General features: G+C 56.6%; 1 protein-coding gene across 2 annotated transcripts; it reads left to right on the forward strand.

Moving 5' to 3' along the window:
- The first annotated feature begins 2,031 nt into the window (after positions 1–2,031).
- ZNF783 (zinc finger protein 783) lies at positions 2,032–17,764 on the forward strand. Of its 2 annotated transcripts, none has more exons than XM_047763477.1 (7): positions 2,032–2,189; positions 5,831–6,232; positions 6,318–6,444; positions 6,580–6,708; positions 11,347–11,475; positions 12,718–12,825; positions 14,711–17,764. In XM_047763477.1, the coding sequence occupies exons 1-7, from the start codon at positions 2,166–2,168 to the stop codon at positions 15,529–15,531; spliced, it is 1,740 nt and encodes a 579-aa protein (XP_047619433.1). In that variant the 5' UTR covers positions 2,032–2,165; the 3' UTR covers positions 15,532–17,764. The 2 variants fall into 2 exon arrangements, with proteins under 2 accessions (XP_047619433.1, XP_047619434.1); XM_047763478.1 differs by having other exon boundaries at positions 6,363–6,444.
- The last annotated feature ends 2,056 nt before the right edge of the window (positions 17,765–19,820 follow it).

Genomic DNA, 19,820 nt, shown 5'->3' on the forward strand with positions numbered 1-19,820 from the left:
AAGTTAGCAAAGTTAGCATCTTCTTGAGGCAAGGAAATAATTGCATTGAGCAGTCAGAATAGTGTAGTAATAATAATGGCTGGTATTTACTGAGCACTCATGTGCTAGTCACTGCTTTAAGTTCATGAGGAAAAAAAACCCTCACAAGACCCTATGTGGTGGTGTGATTATTACCCGATTTTACACGTGAGACTCGGGAAGAGACCTGAGAGGTGGCAGTGAACCCCAGGCCATCTTACTTCAGAGCCCACACGCTTGACTACAATCAGGTTCCATGTGTCTGGGTTGGATTCTAAGTCCTTGTTACCCGAGTGTGGTCTCTGTACCAGCAGCAGCCCCTGGGAGCTTGGTACACATGCAGACTCTGACTCACTGATGGTGGGCTTTTGTTTGGTTTTTGGCTGTGCCTGAAGCATGCAGGAGATCCCCTGCCAGGGATCAAACCCTGGGAGCCACTGCAGTGACAACACTGGATCCTTACCCCACTGAGCCACATGGGAACTCCACATACCGAAGTTTGAATACCACTGATTTACTGAAGCTTTTCTAAACAAGACCAGCTGTCAAAAATTAGAGCGTTCTTCACTGAACACAGCTGGTTAAATACTAACATTTTCTTTCTCTCCAATCCATTTTTCAGACTCTGCTTGCCTCTTATTTTATGAGGTCACAATTTACCAGAAATTTATAATCCTTAATATATCTTTGAGGTCTGACTGACTCCTCCTGAGAATGGCGGGGGGGCGGGGGGGAGGGTTGAAAGTCTCTTCCTGTCTTCAGCACAAGTTTGCAAACTGTTAGATTGGGTTATTTCAGCAAGGATTTCCTCAATGAACAATGCCACATACTGATTTGATTTCTTGTTACCGTAAGGATTTCTAGGGGTGCACCTTACTTGGAGAAGATATCAGTTTCTTTATGTTTCTACTATGTTAATTGACCACATCTTGCTTGGGTCGAATATATGGGCAAACCATTTCTCCCTTCCCTCCAAGAGAAAAATCCTAAAAAAAAAAGAAAAGAAACAAAACCAGCGAGTAATTTCTAGTGGGAAGAGTTGGCAGGCTGTTGAAAGAAAGACTGAGATGAATGGGAAATGCAGGAAAGATAGATGATAAAGCCGAAACTGTGTAGGGCGTACTTTGCCTTATATTCAGTGATTAACTCTGTTTTTTCCAGAGTAAGGCTCTTGGGTTGCAGATGAGGAAAATAGGGCCTACATCGAGTCATTTATTCGAGATGCCTCAAGGCCTGAACTGGTGATGGATCTACTCCTGCTACAGGGGATCGATCCCCAGCTGGTGGCTGGTGGGCAGTGAAGACGGGGTGACAGAAAGGGCCTCAGAGCATTCCGGAGGATCCCTGAGCAGGGTATCTGCCGGAGGGTTGGGACCCTGGGAAGGAGGAGAAGACCCAGGATCCCCAAAAAGAGGTTGGGGGCGGCAAGTAGGGCTCTTTGTTTGTTTTAACGAAATAAATTTTTCCTGAGGTCTACTCTGGAAAGCGAAGAAAGGGGTTTAAAAACACTTATCCATCCCTCCCATCCCTCTGGCTTTGGGGCATGATGTCTACCCAAATGGTCACTTAGGGTCCAGAGAGGCGTTAAAACGGCAAATCTGCATCCGTTCGAGATGACCTGGCAGCGACTCCGCTTCTTCCCCCAAAGCTTCGAAGTTTCCTGCGCGTTTCCTTCCTTAGCTCCGCAGCCTGGATTTCCCCGCGTGGGTGTCTGGGGTCCCCTCAGCCCCCGGACCCTGGCGAGAGGTTAGGGTCCTGGGCGGGGCCCACGCAGCCGCACCTGCGCTGGACCCGCGCGCTTGCGGCCCCGACGTCGACTCCCGCGGCCCAGGCGAGGGCGGCCGCCCGGCGCCCCTGGCCAGACCCGGGCCGCCGCCGGGGCGGGTGGGCGCGGGAGGCCGCCGGCCGCGGGCGTGCGGTCCTTCGGGCTGCAGGGGGCGCTGTGCGCGCCCTCGGGCCCGGCCGCGAGCGCAGCTCTTGTTTAAAGGGGCGGCGGGGCACGTGGCTCGGACGCAGCTCGCGGCCGCCCGGCAGGACCTCCGAGGCTGGGCGGCTCCGCTCCGCCGCCGCCGCCAGCGCCGCCGCGCCGCGCGGGGCCCTACAGGCCGTGCGGGACGAGAGCCGCCGGGACGGGGACGCGGGCAGCCATGGCCGAAGCGGCGCCCGCCCCGGTAAGCGCCCCGCGCGCGGACGCCTGGCCCGGCCGGGCCGCCGCCGCCCCCGCCGCCCCCGCCGCGGGGCCCGCGAGGGTCTCGGCCGGGCGGCCCGAGCGGCCCCGCGGCGCGGCCTCCTCGCCCGCCGCCTGCTCCCAGGCCCGCGCCCGCGCGTCGGGCCCGCTCGGGCCGCCCTGGTCCCCGCCGGGCTTCCAGGCCGAGCGGCCGGGCGGCCCAAACGCCAGGCCGGGCGCGGCGGGCGGGCAGGCGCCTGACGTCGGGGGCGCAGGCTGGGCTTTCCGTCACACTTCAGGTGACAAGCCCTCGCGTGGAAACCGAGTGGCCGGTTCCCCCCCCGCCCCGTCTCCCCGGGGGTCCGCGGCCCGAGGGCGAGCGAGCGGGCGGGCGGGGCGCGGCCCCGTTCGGCTCTGAGCACCGAAGCCCCGGGTCGCCCGCCTCCACCGGGATGAGGTCGGAGCCTGCCGGCCAGGCTGGGGCTCCGGAATCATGGCCCCTTCGAGGATCCCAGGGAAGGTGTTCCGAGTTGTTTGCTGGAGGGGTTGAAAGTGGTTTTGTTTGGCTGGGGGTTTTTTTAAGATTAGTTTGGCAGGTATTAGAATGTGCAGTGTGTCCAGTTCGGAGAAAATCATCTCATGGCCTTTTCTGATTTACTAGAAAAACCTTTGCAAAGAGCGCAATAAACGGTGTCGGCTATTAATTCATCTTAATAAAGGTGATGAAGCCTTGATTTTCCTGGATGCTTTTTGAGGAGAAACCTCTTTCTCCTCTTTAATAGATGAATTTGGAAACTTCCCTGGTGGCTCTGCGGGTTAAGGACCCAGCGCGGTCACCGCTGGGGCTGGGGTCGCTGCTGTCGTGCAGGTTTGATTCCTGGCCTGGGCACTTCCACATGCCCCAACCTGGACCAAAGCCGAAAGTAAATAAATAAGACATTTATGCACAAAAAAAAAAAAAAAAAGGAGCCATTTAGAAGTTAGACGCTGTGTGTGTTTTATTTTAAAGGGTTCTCTGCAGGCAGCGAGGAAAAGAGGGTGGGCGTTCGGGGGGTGTATGGCCCTGCTCCCGGGGAAGCCCCAGGAGGGCCTTCCCGAAGGGGTTCTGGGGACATTTTCAGCTCCCACTCAGCCCGGGAGCCCTCTCTCAGCCCTCTTTGACCATCCTTACCCACCCACTCCTCTCCTGCTGCCATTCTGGCAACGCCTGCCACCCCAAGAGACTCCCCGAGCGGGAGAGACTTGCCCCCAGCCTTTGCTAGTGCGCGGTGTCGCACTTATTTATCGTGGCTGTTTTTGTACAGAACTTTCCTCCCGGAAAAGGAAGAGTCACGTCTTTTCTCTGCATCCCCGTTGTAGCTCCACCATGACTCGTGTTCCATAATTGAGTAAATATGTTGTTTAATTGTTTAGTCATTCATTCACCTAATATCTGTTGATATTCACCTAGATGCTTGCTGAGTATCTGCTATGAGCGAGGCACTCTGAGAAACTGGGAATGCAGCAGCGGATAGCAGAGCCCCGTGGAGCTTCTGTTCTTGCGAGGGAAAGAAACTGTAGTACAGGAGACGGGGCACAATCGAAGACGGACAGGGGCCTGCTTTAGGTGTTAGTCGGCGGAGGGCTCTATGAGGCAGTTTGTCAGCTGAAGCCTTATGAGAGGGAGCCAGGCGTCCAGAGAGGTGCAGGAAGAGCTGACACAAAGGTGGCGAGAAAGCTGGGAGCATTGTGGGAAGCCAGGGAGGCCAGGGGAGCTGGAGTGTAGGGAATACCCAGGAGGAGATAAGGGGGGGGGATGGGCGGGATATGGTTCGATTTTGCTCTGGGTACGTTGGGAAGCTAGGGAAGAGTTTTAAACAGGTGACTAAAATGATTTAGTCAGAGTTCCCTTCGTGGCTCAGAGGTTAACGAATCCGACTAGGAACCATGAGATTGTGGGTTCAATCCCTGGCCTTGCTCAATGGGTTAAGGATCTGGCGTTGCCGTGAGCTGTGGTGTAGGTTGCAGACACGGCTCGGATGTGGCATGGCTGTGGTTGTGGCTGTGGTGTAGGCCGGCAGCTACAGCTCCAATTACACCCCTAGCCTGGGAAGCTCCATATGCCGCAGGTGCAGCCCTAGAAAAGACAAAAAAAGACAAAAAAAAAATTTAGTCTGTGGGTGTAAAAGATCACTGACCCGAGTTCCCGTCCTGGTGCAGTGGAAACAGTCCAACTTGCATTCCTGAGGATGTGGGTTCGAGTCCTGGCCTCACTTAGTGGGCTAAGGATCCAGCATTGCCATGACCTGTGGTGTAGGTCGCAGACGTGGCTCAGATCTAGTAGTGCCGTGGCTGTGGCTGTGGTTTAGTCAGCAGCTGGAGCTCTGATTTGACGCCTAGCCTGGGTACCTTCACATGCCATTGGTGTGGCCCTAAAAAGCAAAAAACAAACAAACAAAGCTTACTGACGCCGTGTGGAAGGTGTCCTGTGGGGGAGAAGGATGAACCTGGGATACCACCTGGGGGGAAGTGCAGTGGTTCAGGGGAAGGGTGGTCGGGGCCTGGACCGGTGACGGCAGAGGAGACAAGAGGACGGATTTGAGGTCACGTCAGAGGTCCCGCGCGGAGAACTTGATGGCGACTCGACCATGAGGACGCGCGCAGTGAGGGTGGAACGTCAGCTCCTCTTTCCAGCAAGGCTCTCAGCAAGACAGCTGGGGCTGAGGCCTTGTTGTCAGGCCCCAGGGCAGCTGAGGCGCGTCAGAAGCTCCTTCCCAAGATGCCAAGGGACAGTGCGATCAGAGAGGTGGAGGAAAAGGCGGTGTGAAGGCCGCATCCCTGAGCCAGAAGCGCCAGCATCCTCATCCGCATCATCTCGCTGTCACAGCACAGGGCTCACATTTATTGAGTATTTGCCAGGTGCTCGGCATTGCGTTAAGTGCTTTTGACAAAGACTGTGTCATTAGTTCTCAGGGTGCTGTCGTGTAGGTGCTGTTAGTATTACCCCCGTTTTACAGAAGTGGGATTGAAATCAAAAGGCTGAACAAATCTTGCCAAAGGCGGCCGGCTCGAGAGTGGTGGCGTTGGTAGCTGCGCTCGGCTGTTTGACTGCAGGGCTCAAACAGTCCTCCGAGTGTCGGAGGAGGAGTCACACCCAAGAAGGAAAAGCACAGATGCGTCCCCTTTGGTCATGCTTTCCCTCCTGTCTCCTGCTTGCCAACAGCCTGGTCCAGCCAGTGGCTCTGGTCCTGAGGCCACATGGCCTCCCTAGCCTCCCCCACCCCCGGAGTGGCTGCCTGACTGGTCCTCAGAAGCCTTCGGCTTTACCTGGGCAGGGGCCACTCTGAGGTTTGGTTTGGTTTGGTTTTTTGTTTTGCTTTTTAGGGCTGCACCCATGGCCTATGGAAGGTCCCAGGCTAGGGGTCGAATCGGAGCTACAGCTGCTGGCCTACACAATAGCAATGTCAGATCCAAGCTGCGTCTGTGACCTACACCACAGCTCACGGTGGTGCCGGATCCTTAACCCAGGGGTCAGACCTGCATCTTCAAGGTTATTAGTTGGGTTCTTAACGCACTGAGCTACAACGGGAACTCCTGAGGTTTCTCTTTGCACGAGACATTTTGACTGGGTAATTCTACTACCACTCTCTTTTCTCTTGTGCACAGGCTCCAGAGAGGGACAAGCAGCCAGGGGAAGAAAGGCCCTCGACGCCATCTCCATCACCCCAGTCGGCTGCTGAGAAGGACTCCTACCTCTATTCCACGGAGATCACGCTGTGGACGGTGGTGGCCGCCATCCAGGCCGTGGAGAAGAAGGTGGATTCCTGCCTGGCCCGCCTGCTGACCCTGGAAGGTCGAACCGGCACGGCCGAGAAGAAGCTGGCCGACTGCGAGAAGACGGCCCTGGAGTTCGGGAACCAGCTGGAGGGCAAGTGGGCGGTGCTGGGGACGCTGCTGCAGGAGTACGGGCTGCTGCAGAGGCGCCTGGAGAACATGGAGAACCTGCTGAGGAACCGCAACTTCTGGATCCTGCGGCTGCCCCCGGGCAGCAAGGGCGAGGCCCCCAAGGTGAGCCCCCGGGCACCTGGGGCGGGACACCTGAGGCCTGGGCCTGGGCGTGTGTGGGTGAGCAAGCGTGACACTGTGGTTCCAGGTGCCCGTGACCTTTGATGACGTGGCCGTCTATTTCTCGGAGCAGGAGTGGGGCAAGCTGGATGAGTGGCAGAAGGAGCTGTACAAGCACGTGATGAGAGGCAACTACGAGACGCTCGTCTCCCTGGGTAAGGCTGCGCGGTGGCCACCCGGGCTGCTGTCCCCAGCCGGCCTTTGCTTTGGCTGCTGTTCCTCCGGGCGTCCCTCTGGGCTGCCGGGCGGCGAGGGTCCGGTCCTGGCCCAGCTCTCTCTTCTGTGCGCAGATTACGCCATCTCCAAACCGGACATCCTCAGCCGCATGGAGAGGGGAGAGGAGCCTTGCCCTGAAGGCGCGTGGGGCCGGGAGGAGGGGCGCCAGAGCGAGGAGGCGCGCCCTCGGAGGCCGGCTGCTGGTGAGCGGGGCGGTCGGGGGCTCTGCCGTGACTCCCGGGGCTGCGAGGCCGGGAAGGAGCAGAGGCCCTCAACCCGGCGGGAGGACCCTGTCCTGGGCCAACCTGGTCGGCGGGGATGCGGGGCTTTGCCTTGGAGCCTCACGGATTCCACGTCTGTGCAAGGGAGACTGCTTGGTTGTTAGGACTAAGGGAAATGACAGGCAGGAAGTTGAACCTCTCGTTTTTTATTGTTTTAATTAAAAATGTTTTTAATTAAAGTATAGTTGATTTAGGGAGTTCCTGTTGTGGCTCAGCAGTAAGAAATCCGAGTAGTATCCGTGAGGACACAGGTTTGACCCCTGGCCCCGCTCAGTGGGTGAAGGATCCAGCGTTGCTGTGGTGCAGGTCACAGGTGCAGCTCGGATCTGTGTTGCTGTGGCTGTGGCACAGGACGGCAGCTGCGGCTCTGATTCAGCCCCTAGCCTGGGAACTTCCATCTGCCGCAAGTGCGGCCCTGAAAAGACGAAAGTGTAGTTGACTTACAGTGTTGTGTGCCAGTTTCTGCTCTGTAACAAAGTGACCGTCACACACGTGGACGCTCTTTTCTGTATTCTCTTCCATCATGTTCTGTCCCTGGAGACTGGATGTGGTTCCCTGGGCTGTGCAGTAGGACCTTGTTTATCCATCCTGAGCAGTTGGCATCTGCTGACCCCGCATGCCCCGCCCATCCCTCCGCCTCCCCCTCCCCCTCCGCAACCACAAGTCTGCTCTCCTTGTCCAGGGATCTGTTTCTGTTTTGTAGATATAGGTTCATTTGTGCCATATTTTGGGGTTTTTTTACTTTGAAAAAAAATTTTAGGAGTTCCCATCGTGGTTCAGCAGTAATGAACCCAACTAGTATCCGTGAGGATGCAGGTTCGATCCCTGGCCTCACTCAGTGGGTTAAGGATCCAGCGTTGCTGCGGCTGTGATGTAGGCCGGCAGCTGTAGCTGTGATTCAACCCCTAGCCCGAGAACTTCCGTGTGCTGCAGGTGCAGTCCTGAAAAGCAAAAATAAATAAAATTTTTGTTTTTCTTTTGGGGGCCGTAACCTGTGGCATATATGATTTCCCAGGATAGGGGTTGAATCAGAGTTACAGCTGCCGGCCTACACCACAGCCGCAGCAACACCAGGCCCAAGCTGCATCTGCAACCTGTGCCACAGCTTGTGGCAACACCGGGTCCAAATGATTGTTACCCAGATTCAACAGTGATCAAAATTTTGCCACCTTTGCTTCGTCCGTCTGTTGTTTTCCTTTTTCTAAACAAACCCGATAGCATTATCACACCTAACAGTCGTTTGATACCTAGTTCGTGTTCTCTTTTTCCTGATTATCTCAAAAATGTTTTCTGCAGGTGTTTGGATCCTGATCCTATAATCCAAACGTCTTATGTGCATTTGGTTTATTAAAAGTCTGTTAAGAAACTTATAAAAGCCCCTCCCTCTATCCTTTTTAATCAACTTTATTGTGATGTGATTGACACACCGTGCAATTCGTGGATTAAAGTATACAATTCAGTGTTTTGTTTGGCTGAGCCTTTTAAAACCACTTGAAATAATTATTTTATTTTTGTGGTTATGCCACCAACTGGATAAGTTAAGTTTATTTGTTTCTGCTTATTTTTTGTGTGTTTAGAGATGGCTCTTTTTATTTTTTGTCTAATTAACTTTTTGAATATGTAAGCCCTGATTGCAAAGTCAGAATGATCGAACAGGCAACATTCAGGGAAGTCTCGTTTCCATCCTTGTTCTCTCCCCCTCCTAAGCCAGGACCACCACTACTTCTTGTTGGTACTTCCGACGTTTCCTTTGGCAAAGATGAGTAACACCTCGATACCTCTGTGCTCCCCCGTCATATTTGGCGTGGAGATTCTTCAGAGCAAAACGTAGAGACCTTGCTCGGGTTTTTTGTGAGCGTGGGTGAATATAGAGTGTTCTGTGGTGTGACTCACCAGTACCCACAGGAGGATTATTTGGGGAATAGCCAGTTTTTTGCGAGGTAAGTAGTGCTGCAGGGAATATTTTGTGCGTGAAGCCGGTTCATATTTTTGCCAGTGTATCTTTGGATGGGTTCCTAGAAGCTGGACTGCTGGGCCAAAGGTAATGAGTATGTAATTTTTAAAGAATTTATCACCCAGTCCCCTCCATAGGGGTTGTATCATCTGCATTCCCTTCAGCCCTGTAAAAGAGGGTCTCCTTCCCCGCAGCCTCGCCACCAGAGAATGTGCTCAGGCTTGTAGGATTTTTGTCCTCTTTATAGGTAAGAAGAAGTATTTCAGTGGAGTTTTTTAAGAAATGGTAGCTCTGTTGGAGATAATTCACACCCCATGCAATTCACTCATTTAAAGTATACAGCAGTTCCCGCTGTGGTGCAGTGAGTTAAGGATCTGGCATTGCCATAGCTGGGGCACAGGTCGCAGCTGTGGCTCAGATTCCATCCCTGGCCTGGGGACTTCCATGTGCCATGGGTGCGGCCATTTAAAAAAAACAAACACAAACACCAGGTTGTGGCTCTGGGGTTAACAGATCTGACTAGCATCTATGAGGACACAGGTTCGATCCCTGGCTTGCTCATGGATTAAGGATCTGGTTGCCATGAGCTGTGGTGTAGGTGGCAGACGTGGTTCAGATCTGGTGTTGCTGTGGCTGTGGTGTAGGCCGGCGGCTACAGTTCCGATTGGACCCCTAGCCTGGGACCCTCCATATGCCGTTGGTGTGGCCCTAAAAAGAAAAACAAAAAGGAAAATCCGAAAAACAAAAACACGAAAAAACCCAGTATCTTTCAACTCTTACCCTGAACCCCTTCCCAGGCCCCCAGCCCTAAGCAAAAGCAAATCTGCTTTCTGACTTTATAGATTGGCCTGTTCTGGAATTTGATATAAATGGAATCATATCATATGTGGTCTTTTGTGTCTGTCTTCTTTCACTGAGCATAATATTTTCAGGGTTCATCTATGTTGTACTGCGTATCAGTGCTCTATTTTTTCTTATTGTAGTCAGATACACATACCATAAAATTTGCAACCTTTTCTTAAGTGTACAGTTCAGTGGGACTAAATACATTCATTAAATAAGTTAAATAGAGTCATGTTGTGCCACCGTCACCGCTGTCCGTCTTTGCAGCTCTTTTCCTGTCGTCAACTGAAATTCTCCACCGTCAGATGGTACCCACCCCCCTTAGGTTGCACCCTTTCCTACCTCCTGGCACCCACAATTCTGCCTTCTGTCCCTGGGGTTCGGAGTACCTCCGTCGGTAGAATCACACAGAATTTGTCTTTGTGCGCGCGGCTCTTCACCTCACTGCGTGTAGTGTCGGCGGCTCATCGGTGGTGTGGCCTGTGTCGGAATTTCCTTCCTCATCAAGACACGTGGTATGCGAGCTCGTTTCCTTCTGCCCTTGGTTTTGTGAGGCTTTCTTGTTCTTCACCGAAGGGTGCTGAAGTTTGTCAAAGGCTCTTCTGCCTCAGCCGAGGTGACCGCCCGGGTCTCCCGTGTGATGCGTTCCACCCGTCTGGTCTCCTCCGTGAATCACCCTTGCATTCCGCAGATAAACTCGACTTGGTTCTGATGTTTAGTCCTTTTAATTTTTTTGTTTATTTATTGTCTTTTTTTTAGGGTCACACCCATGGCACGTGGAGGTTCCCAGGCCAGGGGTCTAATCGGAGCTGCAACTGCCGGCCTCCACCACAGCCCCAGCAACGCGGGATCCTCAATCCACTGAGCGAAGCCAGGGATAGAACCCGCACCCTCATGGCTCCTAGTTGGATTCATTTCCACTGTGCCACGACGGGAACTCCTAGTCCTTTTTAATATGCTGCTGAATTTGGTTTGCTGATATCTTGTTGAGGATTTTGGCATCAGTGCTCCTAAGAGATTTTGGTCTGTAGTTTTCTTGTAGGGTCTGTCTGGCTGTGGTATCAGTGTAGTTTTCTTTGTTTATGGGCCATTTAAATTTTTTATTCTGAAAATATTCATTTTCCCCAGGAAGCTTTTTAAAAATGCATACTTCCTAGGCCCACCCAGAACTACTGATAAGAATCTTGGGGGTGCTCCCCAAGGGATCTTTTTTTTTTTTTTTTTAGGGCTGCATATGCAGCAAATGGAAGTTCCCAGGCTAAGGGTTGAATCTGAGCTGCAGTTGCTGGTCTACACCACAGCCATAGCAACGCCAGATCTAAGCCACATCTGCAACTTACACTGAAGCTTGTGGCAACACAGGACCCATGGAGGCCATGGCTCGAACCTGCATCCTCATGGATACTAGTTGGGTTTTTAACCCACTGAGCCACAACGGGCATTCTTCCCCAAGGATCGTTATATGTGGGCTGGGAGCCACTGTTGTAATGTTCTGAGCCGTGAACCCCTAAAAAGTCGGATCCTTAGTCCTGCTGTGTCACGGCCTGTCTGCTGCTGTCAGAGAACTTGCCGTGTCATGTGTGCTACTTTCTTTTCTCAGATGCGGAGGCTCTAGCCTAGAGCCTAGTCGCTAGACAGTCAGCAAAGCCCTCTCAATGACCATACGCTCTGTGTGACCGGACGGCCCAGGGAGTGCAGTTAGCCATTCCCCAGAGGCCCCGCTCCTCTGTGCTGTCCTCAGTGTCACCGATTTGCATCCTCAGGCCTTGCACCTTGTCCAGAGCACACCCCCAGCCCGGTCAGCCCTGCCCAGGAGGAGCCAAAAGAAGGTCAGAGTTCCCAGCACCAGCGAGACTCCGAAGCCAGAGCAACCCCATCCGAAACAAGCGCTGGTGAGTGAGGGCTCTGGGCAGCAGTGCACACGCGAGCCCAGCCATGGGCCCAGAGAGTGGTACTGAGAATAAGTGCCACAGCTTGAGACGCGAGAGATGGCCAGACTGGGCTGGGCAGGCTTCCCAGAAAGGGGGTCCCTGAGACAGGCCTTCGAGGTAGGCTTGCTGGGAACAGGGGGTATTTGGGCAGGAGAAGACAGTCCGAGCAAAGGCGTAGCTTCCTCAGGAGTGTAGGGCGTGCGGGGCTGGGTGCGCTGGCCCTGCTGGACTGAGGGGGAGGGCACGGGACGCGGGGGTTGTGCCTCTTCAGGCGTCTCAGGACAGTCCAGTTGTGGGGCAGTGTGTGTTGTGTGCCTGGCATGCCCCTGGTGAACGCCTCTTTCCGAAGGCCTGTGAGGGCTGTGGCTCCGGTCACCCCTCCCACCATTCTCTGCCTGCTTTTGTTTAGGAAAATTCCTGCTGATCCTTTCACAGAAATGAAATATAATTCAGAAGCCATTTAGCCTAGCACATAGCAGAAAAATGGAGTGCCTGCTGTGGCTCAGTGGCTTAAGAACCTGAGAAGCATCCATGAGGACACAGGTTCGATCCCTGGCCTCACTCATTGGCTTAGGGATCTGGCCCTGCTGTGGCTGAGGTGTAGGCCGGCAGCTAACGCTCTGATTCGAGCCCTAGCCCAGGAACTTCCATGTGCGGCGGGTGCGGGCGGCCCCACGGAAAGAGAAAAGCAAACCAGAGCCTGTTTTCTGTCCCCAGGGTGCTCTTCGCTGCCTTGGTCCCCCTCCTGCCCGGCCGACTGGTCGGTCTCTGGGTTGCTTTCTCCAGTTATTTCTGCTCCTCTGCCCCACTGAATGTGGCCCCTGCAGTGTGAGGCGACCCCCTCTGCCACCCCTGGGTCTGTCCTTCCCCTGCGGCCTGTGGCCTTCTCGTTGCTCCTGCTTTGTTGCCTGGTGCCAAGCCCTGGGGCCTCCCCAAACTCTCTGCCCTTTTGAGGCCCATTAGGGTGACACCCAGATGCTGAGGGACCAGCGGGGGGTTGGGGGCGTGGCCTTCATGGCTCTCCTCCCATCGCTGAGACAGAGGCTGCGCCTTGGCCACCTGCCAGCCTCGGGACAGAACCTGGGGCCCCGTCTTCCTGGCCTGCAGGCGCTTGAGCAGACCTCAGGTCTGGTGGGGAACAGCCGTGTCCCCCTGCAGGAGCCCGCTGTTGGGAAAAGACCCTCATGGGACTCTCTCTCACAGGGCCGCCTGCCAGCACCAGCGTTTTGTCCTCCATCAAACAGGAGGAAGAATCTTCAGATGGAGAGTCACGGTCCCCTCCCCGGGATGTCCCGCCCGGCCCAGGGCCAGGTGAGTGAAGGCAGGGCCTCCAGGCCACCGCAGAGCCTCGGAGGAGCTTGGGGCCCTTTGGGAGTAGCGGGGGGCGCATGATGGGACCTGGGGAGGCGTTTCCGCCTGAGGGCGCCTCCCTCACCCCCGGTATTACTTCTCCGGGCTTCTGGGCACCCAGGTCACCTATGGCCCTGTTCTTCCCCTACCACCCACTGGCCTGGCTGGAAAAGTGCTGCTTGAAAACAAGCTGCCTGTCACGAGGAGTGTGGTCTGGTGACAGAGACACGGCCTCACCCACCACCGTGTGAAGCGGCCCAGCCCCACAGCCTCTCACGTCTTACAGTTTGAATGTGGTGCGATTTAAATGCAGCTCCGCTCAGAGCCTTGTATTTTCTGTGACCCGAGTGTACACTCCGATAAGCAGTAAAAAGAAAAAAAAAAGCCATTATCGGCGTTCCTGCTGTGGCGCAGCAAGTTAAAAACGTGGTGCAGTCATAGCTGTGGCTTAGGTTGCAGCTATGGCTCAGATTTGATCCCCAGGCATGTCATGGGTGCGGCGAAAGGAAGGAAGGAAGAAATGCAAAAATGCACTCTGGACCAATAGAAAGAAATCAGCTGCCCCACCCATTCCCTCCTGGTTCCCGCTCCAGTGGGAGGCAGACACCCCCCTCGGGGCGGTGGCGTGGCCGCAGGTGGGCTTCAGATGAAGACTTCTGGGAGCCTGGGCTCCCCCCCCCCCCCCCCCCCCGCCGCAAAGAAGGCCTGAGACGTCACTAATTCCTAAGCCCGGGATGAGGACAGCGGCAGCCTCTTAAATGAACCAAGGTTTAACCTCAAAGTTTAGATGATTCTTTGGCTCAAGGACCAAATGTAAAACAGGGTCATTTCTAACATCAGAGCAAAGTTCTGCACGTGTTATTTGGGTGATGACTGGGTGGACGGTGAGCAGGGGCTTCCCTGGAGGTTTGCCAGTTCAGGGCCCTCCTCCTCCGTGACCTTCCGGCTTGTGGATTAAGCTCACGCTTCAGCAAGAATAGAAACTACTCTCGTGCTGGACCGTGGAAGTTGTCCGCAGAGGGCTGAAGGTTTTTATTCTAATAGGCAGAGGGCAGGCAAGGTTGGCTGTCCGCCCTTGAGCAGACCACGCTGCTGCCAGGGGCTGGACGAGGCCGGAGAGGAGGAGGGTCAAGGGCCACTTCAGAGGAAACCAGCTGAGCCCCCGTTGGAGGATGGGGGGAAAGGCAGTGTTCCAGGCAGGGCTCCAAGGTCAGGACCTGCCTTCCCAGCGTTAGGGACCCCTGGGAGCTGCTGCCGAGACCTGTTCCTGCCTCAGTCCCACCTCAGAGTCGCATGTGACCCACCCAGCCCGGAAGCCCAGGCCCTGGTGCCTACTCTGCGTCACCAGAGAGCATGGTGCCGGGCACGGGCTGGATGCTCAGCGTGGATTTGTAACATGCTTGAGTAGCTGCAAGTCACGCCCCACCTCCAGGCCCGAAGCCCCTTTCCTGTCCCGGGGCCGTCAGGGCCCACAAGGTTCACTGCATTCACAGATCAGAACCAAAGTCGTCGGAACTGTGGGGGCCTCCGTGGCCAGCATGTCATGTCTCAGGGGCCAGGATGTAGGCCCCTGTTCTGACCCCTGCCCCTGCCCCCAGGCTCCCGGTTTGCAACGTTGTTCCCTCTCTCCCCACGGCCTCCGCTGCCCCTAGAAATGTGGAGCACTGGACCAGATGGTGAAGGAGGCAGAGGGTGGGGGTGAGGGTGGGGGCACTCAGAGAAGCCAGTGGGGTAGGAGGGGAGAGGGGCTGGTGTGGCTGGAGCTGCCCCGAGGCCAGGACTGGGTCTGCGGCACCTGTGGGGGCCATGTGGCCTGCTGGAAATCATTGCAGATTCCATTTGCCAGGTGCCGGCGGTGTGGTCAAGACAGAAGCACGATCCGAGGACGAGATGATGCCTGAGCAGCTCTTCCTGGGGGATCCCCCGAGGCAGACCAAGTGCAGACTGCCCAAGGGGCCCAGGAGCCGGCCTGGGGGCTCTGGCCGGCTTCCCCCCGGGGGCGTGCCCAGGGTGCGGGCAGGGGACCCTCGGCCCCCAGGGGCGGTGGGCGAGCCACCCCGCATCCTCCCTCGGCGGCGAGAGCGGGCCTTTCCCTGTCCTGACTGCGGGCAGAGCTTCCGCCTGAAGATCAACCTGACCATTCACCAGCGGAGCCACGTGGAGGAGGAGCACAGGCAGAGCCGGGCCAGCTCGCCCACCGGGTGGGGGGACGCCCACTCGGCCCTGGAGCCTGGGGAGGTGGTGGTGCCCGGGCCCGTCATCCGCTGGCTCCCCGAGGAGCCCGAGGGCCGCCGGGCCTTGGTGGGGCGGAGGCCAGCGGCCGCCAAGCTGTACCACTGCAGCGAGTGCCTGCGCTTCTTCCAGCAGCGCAAGAGCCTGCTGCTGCACCAGCGCCTGCACACGGGCAACAGCCAGGGCTGGCCGGCCTGTCCCTACTGCGGCAAGGCCTTCCGCCGGCCCTCGGACCTCTTCCGGCACCAGCGCATCCACACGGGCGAGCGGCCGTACCGGTGCCCGCAGTGCGGCCGGGCCTTCAACCGGAACCACCACCTGGCTGTGCACATGCAGACGCATGCCCGCGGCCAGCTGGGCCCGCGCTTCCCCGCGCCCTCGGCCCGCCCGGGGAGCCCCGGCCTGCCGCGGCCCAGCCGCTCCGAGGAGGGCTGAGCCGGCTCCGGGCCTCCTGCCACCTGCCGGCCCTTCCCACGGGCGCCTGACGCTGGCTCCTGCTGGGATGGCTTTGGGGAGTTTGGGTTTTGTTTCTCATTCCGCGGCCTTCTCGGTGACAGAGTGTATGCCTCTGAGCAGATGTCTCAGTTTCCGGTTTCCTAAGTTTGTCACTCGTTGCTGCCTTTTCCACATTCCTGACTTCGAAAGGCTCCTGTAAGGCTCAGAGGATGTCAGGTTTGGTGGGCGCCTCTGACAGGGACCAGGGACAGGCAAGAGGACCAGGGGTCCCCGCCTTTCCAATAGGGGCCGATAGAGACATTGAGGGCCTGGGGCTTGAATTCGCACACGGAGGTCTGGCCTTGTGTCACAACGAGGAGCCACAGAGTGGACAGGAAGGCTGAAGAACAGGCTCTGGAGATTAGAGTTGCTGTTACTCTGAAACTTTATTTTCTTTCTATGGAGTTTGGCTAAGTGCTTTTGTTAAGTGTTGCGTGTGGTTGTCAAGGGGACCGAGAACTCCTGAAGGGCAGGCCTTACTCGCCACCTGCCCGTGTGTGGGGTGGCGGGAGCGCTCTCCAGACCAGCCTGGCTGTTCACGGAGATCCCTTGGCTGCTGCCCAGGAAAGCAGGGCTCTTCCCAGGGGTGTGTCGCTTGGTCCAGAGTGATTCCTGAATCCTCGTCCTTGCGCCCGTGCGTGCTCCCACCCACGACTGACTTTGCTCATCAGCTGAGAGCCAGACGGAGGCCGGGAGCGGATGACACCTCCCCGCCGTCTCGGTGTTCGTGGGTGTGCACACTGTGGGCTGAAGTGAGCTTCCCCCTGACGTGGGGGCGGTGGACGGGTCAGATGCCGGGTGGGCCCACACAGTGCCTCCTTGAGAGGAAGATCCGGGTCTGGGCGAGGCCGGTCGGCCAGCCTGGGACACGGGTTGCCAGGCCTGCCTTGCCACTGTAAAGGAGGGCCTGTCTTCTGGAACTCAGGGTCATGGCAGAGTTGGAGCAGGAGATCTAGGTGAACGTTAACCGCCTCCAGCCACACGTTCCTCGTTCCTCGTCCGTGGGAGGTGGTAAACCCCAGCGCCTCCTACCTCACCTCGTGTCGCCAGGGTCATCACAGATTTAGAGGCAACGGGCACATGGGAAGCCTGGTTTTGACCTTCCTTTCACGTTCAGAGCCCCCTTTCTCTTCCATGTTGATCTCCACCCCTTTTCCTAGTCAGAATCACTCAAGAAGGACCTTTCTTTCTGGAGTGAAAAGTCCCACGGGTGCCAAGTGAGGTAAGACTTTCCCCTTGGGCTGTACTGCCCAGGAGCCCCATGTACCTCAGTGGAACAAACTCTTACCAAAGCAGTGAGGTCCAGACGGGAGGCCCCAGCAGTAGCATCGGGCCTCATGGAGAAGCCGTGATGGCAGCTAGTTTCTTGTGCCTCTTAGATCGCACCACTTCGGGTGCTACCTGTTATAGACCAGCCCTTGGTTTGGGTGATTTTTGAAGCTGGAGTGATGGCTCCTCAGCTCTCTGATTGTCTAATTTGTCTGGCACTCTTTGAAGTTTTCAGGCCTCCTGGTTGAACCACTTCCTGTTGCCCCCTGACCCTCACACGTCTCCTAAAGTCGTGAACCGAGTTGGGGGCAGATGGGTATGTTGCTATCACCTCTGGGGTGAGGGCGAGTACCCACGTCAGTGACAGCTCAGCTTCCCTGGTGTGCTGCTGTGGACTCTGCTTGCTTGGGAGCCCCGCAAGTCAGGGCTGGGCTGTCAGCAAGTGTTCAGACAGGATGTGGTGCTAGTGTAGCTGCTGAGAGTTTAACCCTCAGCTGCAAAAGCTAGTCTCAGGTGTTTCCTTCGGGATGCCCAGGGCTCAGAGTTTCTAGGCCTTCTAATGCGAAATGCCCTGTGTAAATACACAAGCTCTAACAGAAGGAGCAATTGCCAAGCACTGGTGCTCCCCTTCCAAAGCATTTTTTTGTGCCAGGCTCCCAGCTAGTCCTTGTGAGTTTGCCGGGCACGAACAAGTGTGCAAAGGACGTTCTTTACACTGAGTCAACACACGCTGCGGGACCTGGGAGAGGCTGGAGCCTGGTTTGGGCCCAGACTCACTCCCAGCTCTGGGTCGCGGCTTCGTCATTTGTAAAACAAAGTTGGGATTCTGGTGTTAAAGGCCCTCAAGAACTGACAGGGGCAGAACCTTGACTCGATCAGTGCTAAATAAATATGTTGCACCCGATGCGTGCCCGCGATCTGGTTCTTGCTGTCTGCGAGTGAGCGGCGGTACGAGAAGTCTATGCCCGCCACGCCTTCCCCGGTAGGAGTCCGGGGCTAGATTCGGGCGGGGCGCCAGCCTGGCACCTGCCGCGCGTCTAACACCTGCCCGGCGCCGGCTAGGCCCGCGCTCACGCCGCGGGGGCGGGGCCTCCGCGCCGGCCAATGGGGGGCCTGCTTTCCGCCGGAGCTCTCCCGCGCACGGGGCGGGGACGGAGCTTCCGGTCCGACCAATGAGGAGCCGCCTCCGCGCCACCGCCCCGCAGGCAGCCGGAGCGGCGCTCGCCCGGTTCTGAGGCTGCCGCTGGGCCTGGTCCGACTGTCTCCGCGCGCTCGGTGCAGCGGGGCCTGACAGCCCCGAGAGCCAGGGAGAGGCCGGCAACGGGCCTGCCCAGGGCCGTCGGGGGCGACGCTCGGGCCCCGCATGACAGTGCAGGGCCGTGGCTGAAGCGGCCCGTCTCCGGGAAGAGCATCACGGAGAAGGTCCTGCCTCCCATCCCCGCCCCGCCTCGAGCTGGGAGGCTCAGCCTGGGTAGAGGAATGAGGACACGGACGCTTAAGGCCAGAGGACCTGAGGGGAGCTGTTGGAGGGCTTTCGACAAAATCCCTAATCCGTTCTTGGCCCCGGGCGTGCGCAACTACAGACTTAACACCGACATTTCAGGGACGCCCGCCCGCCCGCCAGCCCTAACGTTCTGTGATGTGGCTCAGGGTCGGGGTGCGGGCCGGATGGACTGTGACCATCCTTACTCCAGAGACACCCCAGGGCCTCCATCCTGAACCTGCCCTTCAGCCCTCATCCCCCAAACTGACCATCTCAGGGATGCCGTCACCCCATTCTCATCCTCTTGCCAAGCTAGTGTCTGGGGGAGGTTAGTGCCACTCCAGTTAGGCCCTTGGCTTCCTCCCCTTAGCAGTCTTGCCTCTGGCAGTGAGGGTCCCCTTCAGCTCTTCTAGGTCTGAACCCTGACTCCTATCAGGATGTGTTTGGGTGTCTGCTCCCTCTTGAAATTCCCCAGAATATCCTTGCTATGGCCTCTGAGCATGAGGACTGGTGCTCATAGGGGAACTCACTGGAGATGGGCACCTAGGAGGGCACAGGAGAACCCGGGAGCCCTGGTCCTGAATCCTTTTAGTCACGGATCCTTGCCCTTGATCTGAAGCAGACATGATGGAGGTGCTTTTGCAGTGGTTTGGCCAGCAGGGCGCTCTAGTTTGGGGCCAGCGGAGAAGAGGTGGGAGCTGGTTTTAGCTGTTCTCTGAAATGGCTCACGCTGGGCGCCAGTGACCTATACTTCCAGGTGCCGGCAGTGCCTGTCACTGCTGGTGATGAGGCCACGTGCTTCCCCGAGCAGGAGGAGAGCAGCCTGCGGGACAGGCGGAGGACAGGCAGAGAGGCTCTGTAAGCACGTCGTGAAGGCGAGCCCCGGGGACTTCCAAGGCCAAAGTCTTTGGTTTTATTCCTCTTTTCGATCAAATAAGCCTGTCCCATCTGAGAGCTGGAAGCAGTTTGAGATAATTTGATTACCCCTCAGATTTCGGGCAGGTAGACTCTATCCTTGATTTTCATTTTTAGGGTTTTTGATTTTTTGGGTTTTTAGGGGTTTTTTGTTTGTTCGTTTTAGGGCTGGTGTGGCATATGGAAGTTCCCAGGCCAGGGGTCAAATTGGAGCTGCAGCTGCCAGCCTGTGCCACAACCACAGCAATGCCACATCCTGAGCCATATCTGTGACCTACACCACACACAGCTCATGGCAACGCTGGATCCTTAACCCACTGAGCAAGGCCGGGGATTGAAGTGCATCCTCATGGATGCTAGTCGGGGTTCTTAACCCACTGAACCACAATAGGAACTCCTCATTTTTAGGTTTTATGAAATGCAATTCAGGGAGCTTAGGTGTCTTGCCCACAGTCTCCTGGAGACATGATACGAACTGGCACTAGCTCCTTGCTGTACCTGGTTCACCCCTCAGCCTTCACGTGGCGCCAGAGGCAGCTCTTACACATCTTCTCACTTGCCG

The sequence above is a fragment of the Phacochoerus africanus genome, chromosome 16 (genome assembly GCF_016906955.1).
Source record: "Phacochoerus africanus isolate WHEZ1 chromosome 16, ROS_Pafr_v1, whole genome shotgun sequence".
In the NCBI taxonomy this organism is placed as follows: Eukaryota; Metazoa; Chordata; class Mammalia; order Artiodactyla; family Suidae; genus Phacochoerus; species Phacochoerus africanus.

Bases quoted from the DNA above. Each gene is read 5' to 3' on its own strand.
- ZNF783 (XM_047763477.1), top strand. From the start codon at position 2,166: ATGGCCGAAGCGGCGCCCGCCCCG. The intron at 2,190-5,830 runs GTAAGCGCCCCG...TCTTGTGCACAG, and splicing joins CCGAAGCGGCGCCCGCCCCG to GCTCCAGAGAGGGACAAGCA. The intron at 6,233-6,317 runs GTGAGCCCCCGG...CTGTGGTTCCAG, and splicing joins GCAAGGGCGAGGCCCCCAAG to GTGCCCGTGACCTTTGATGA.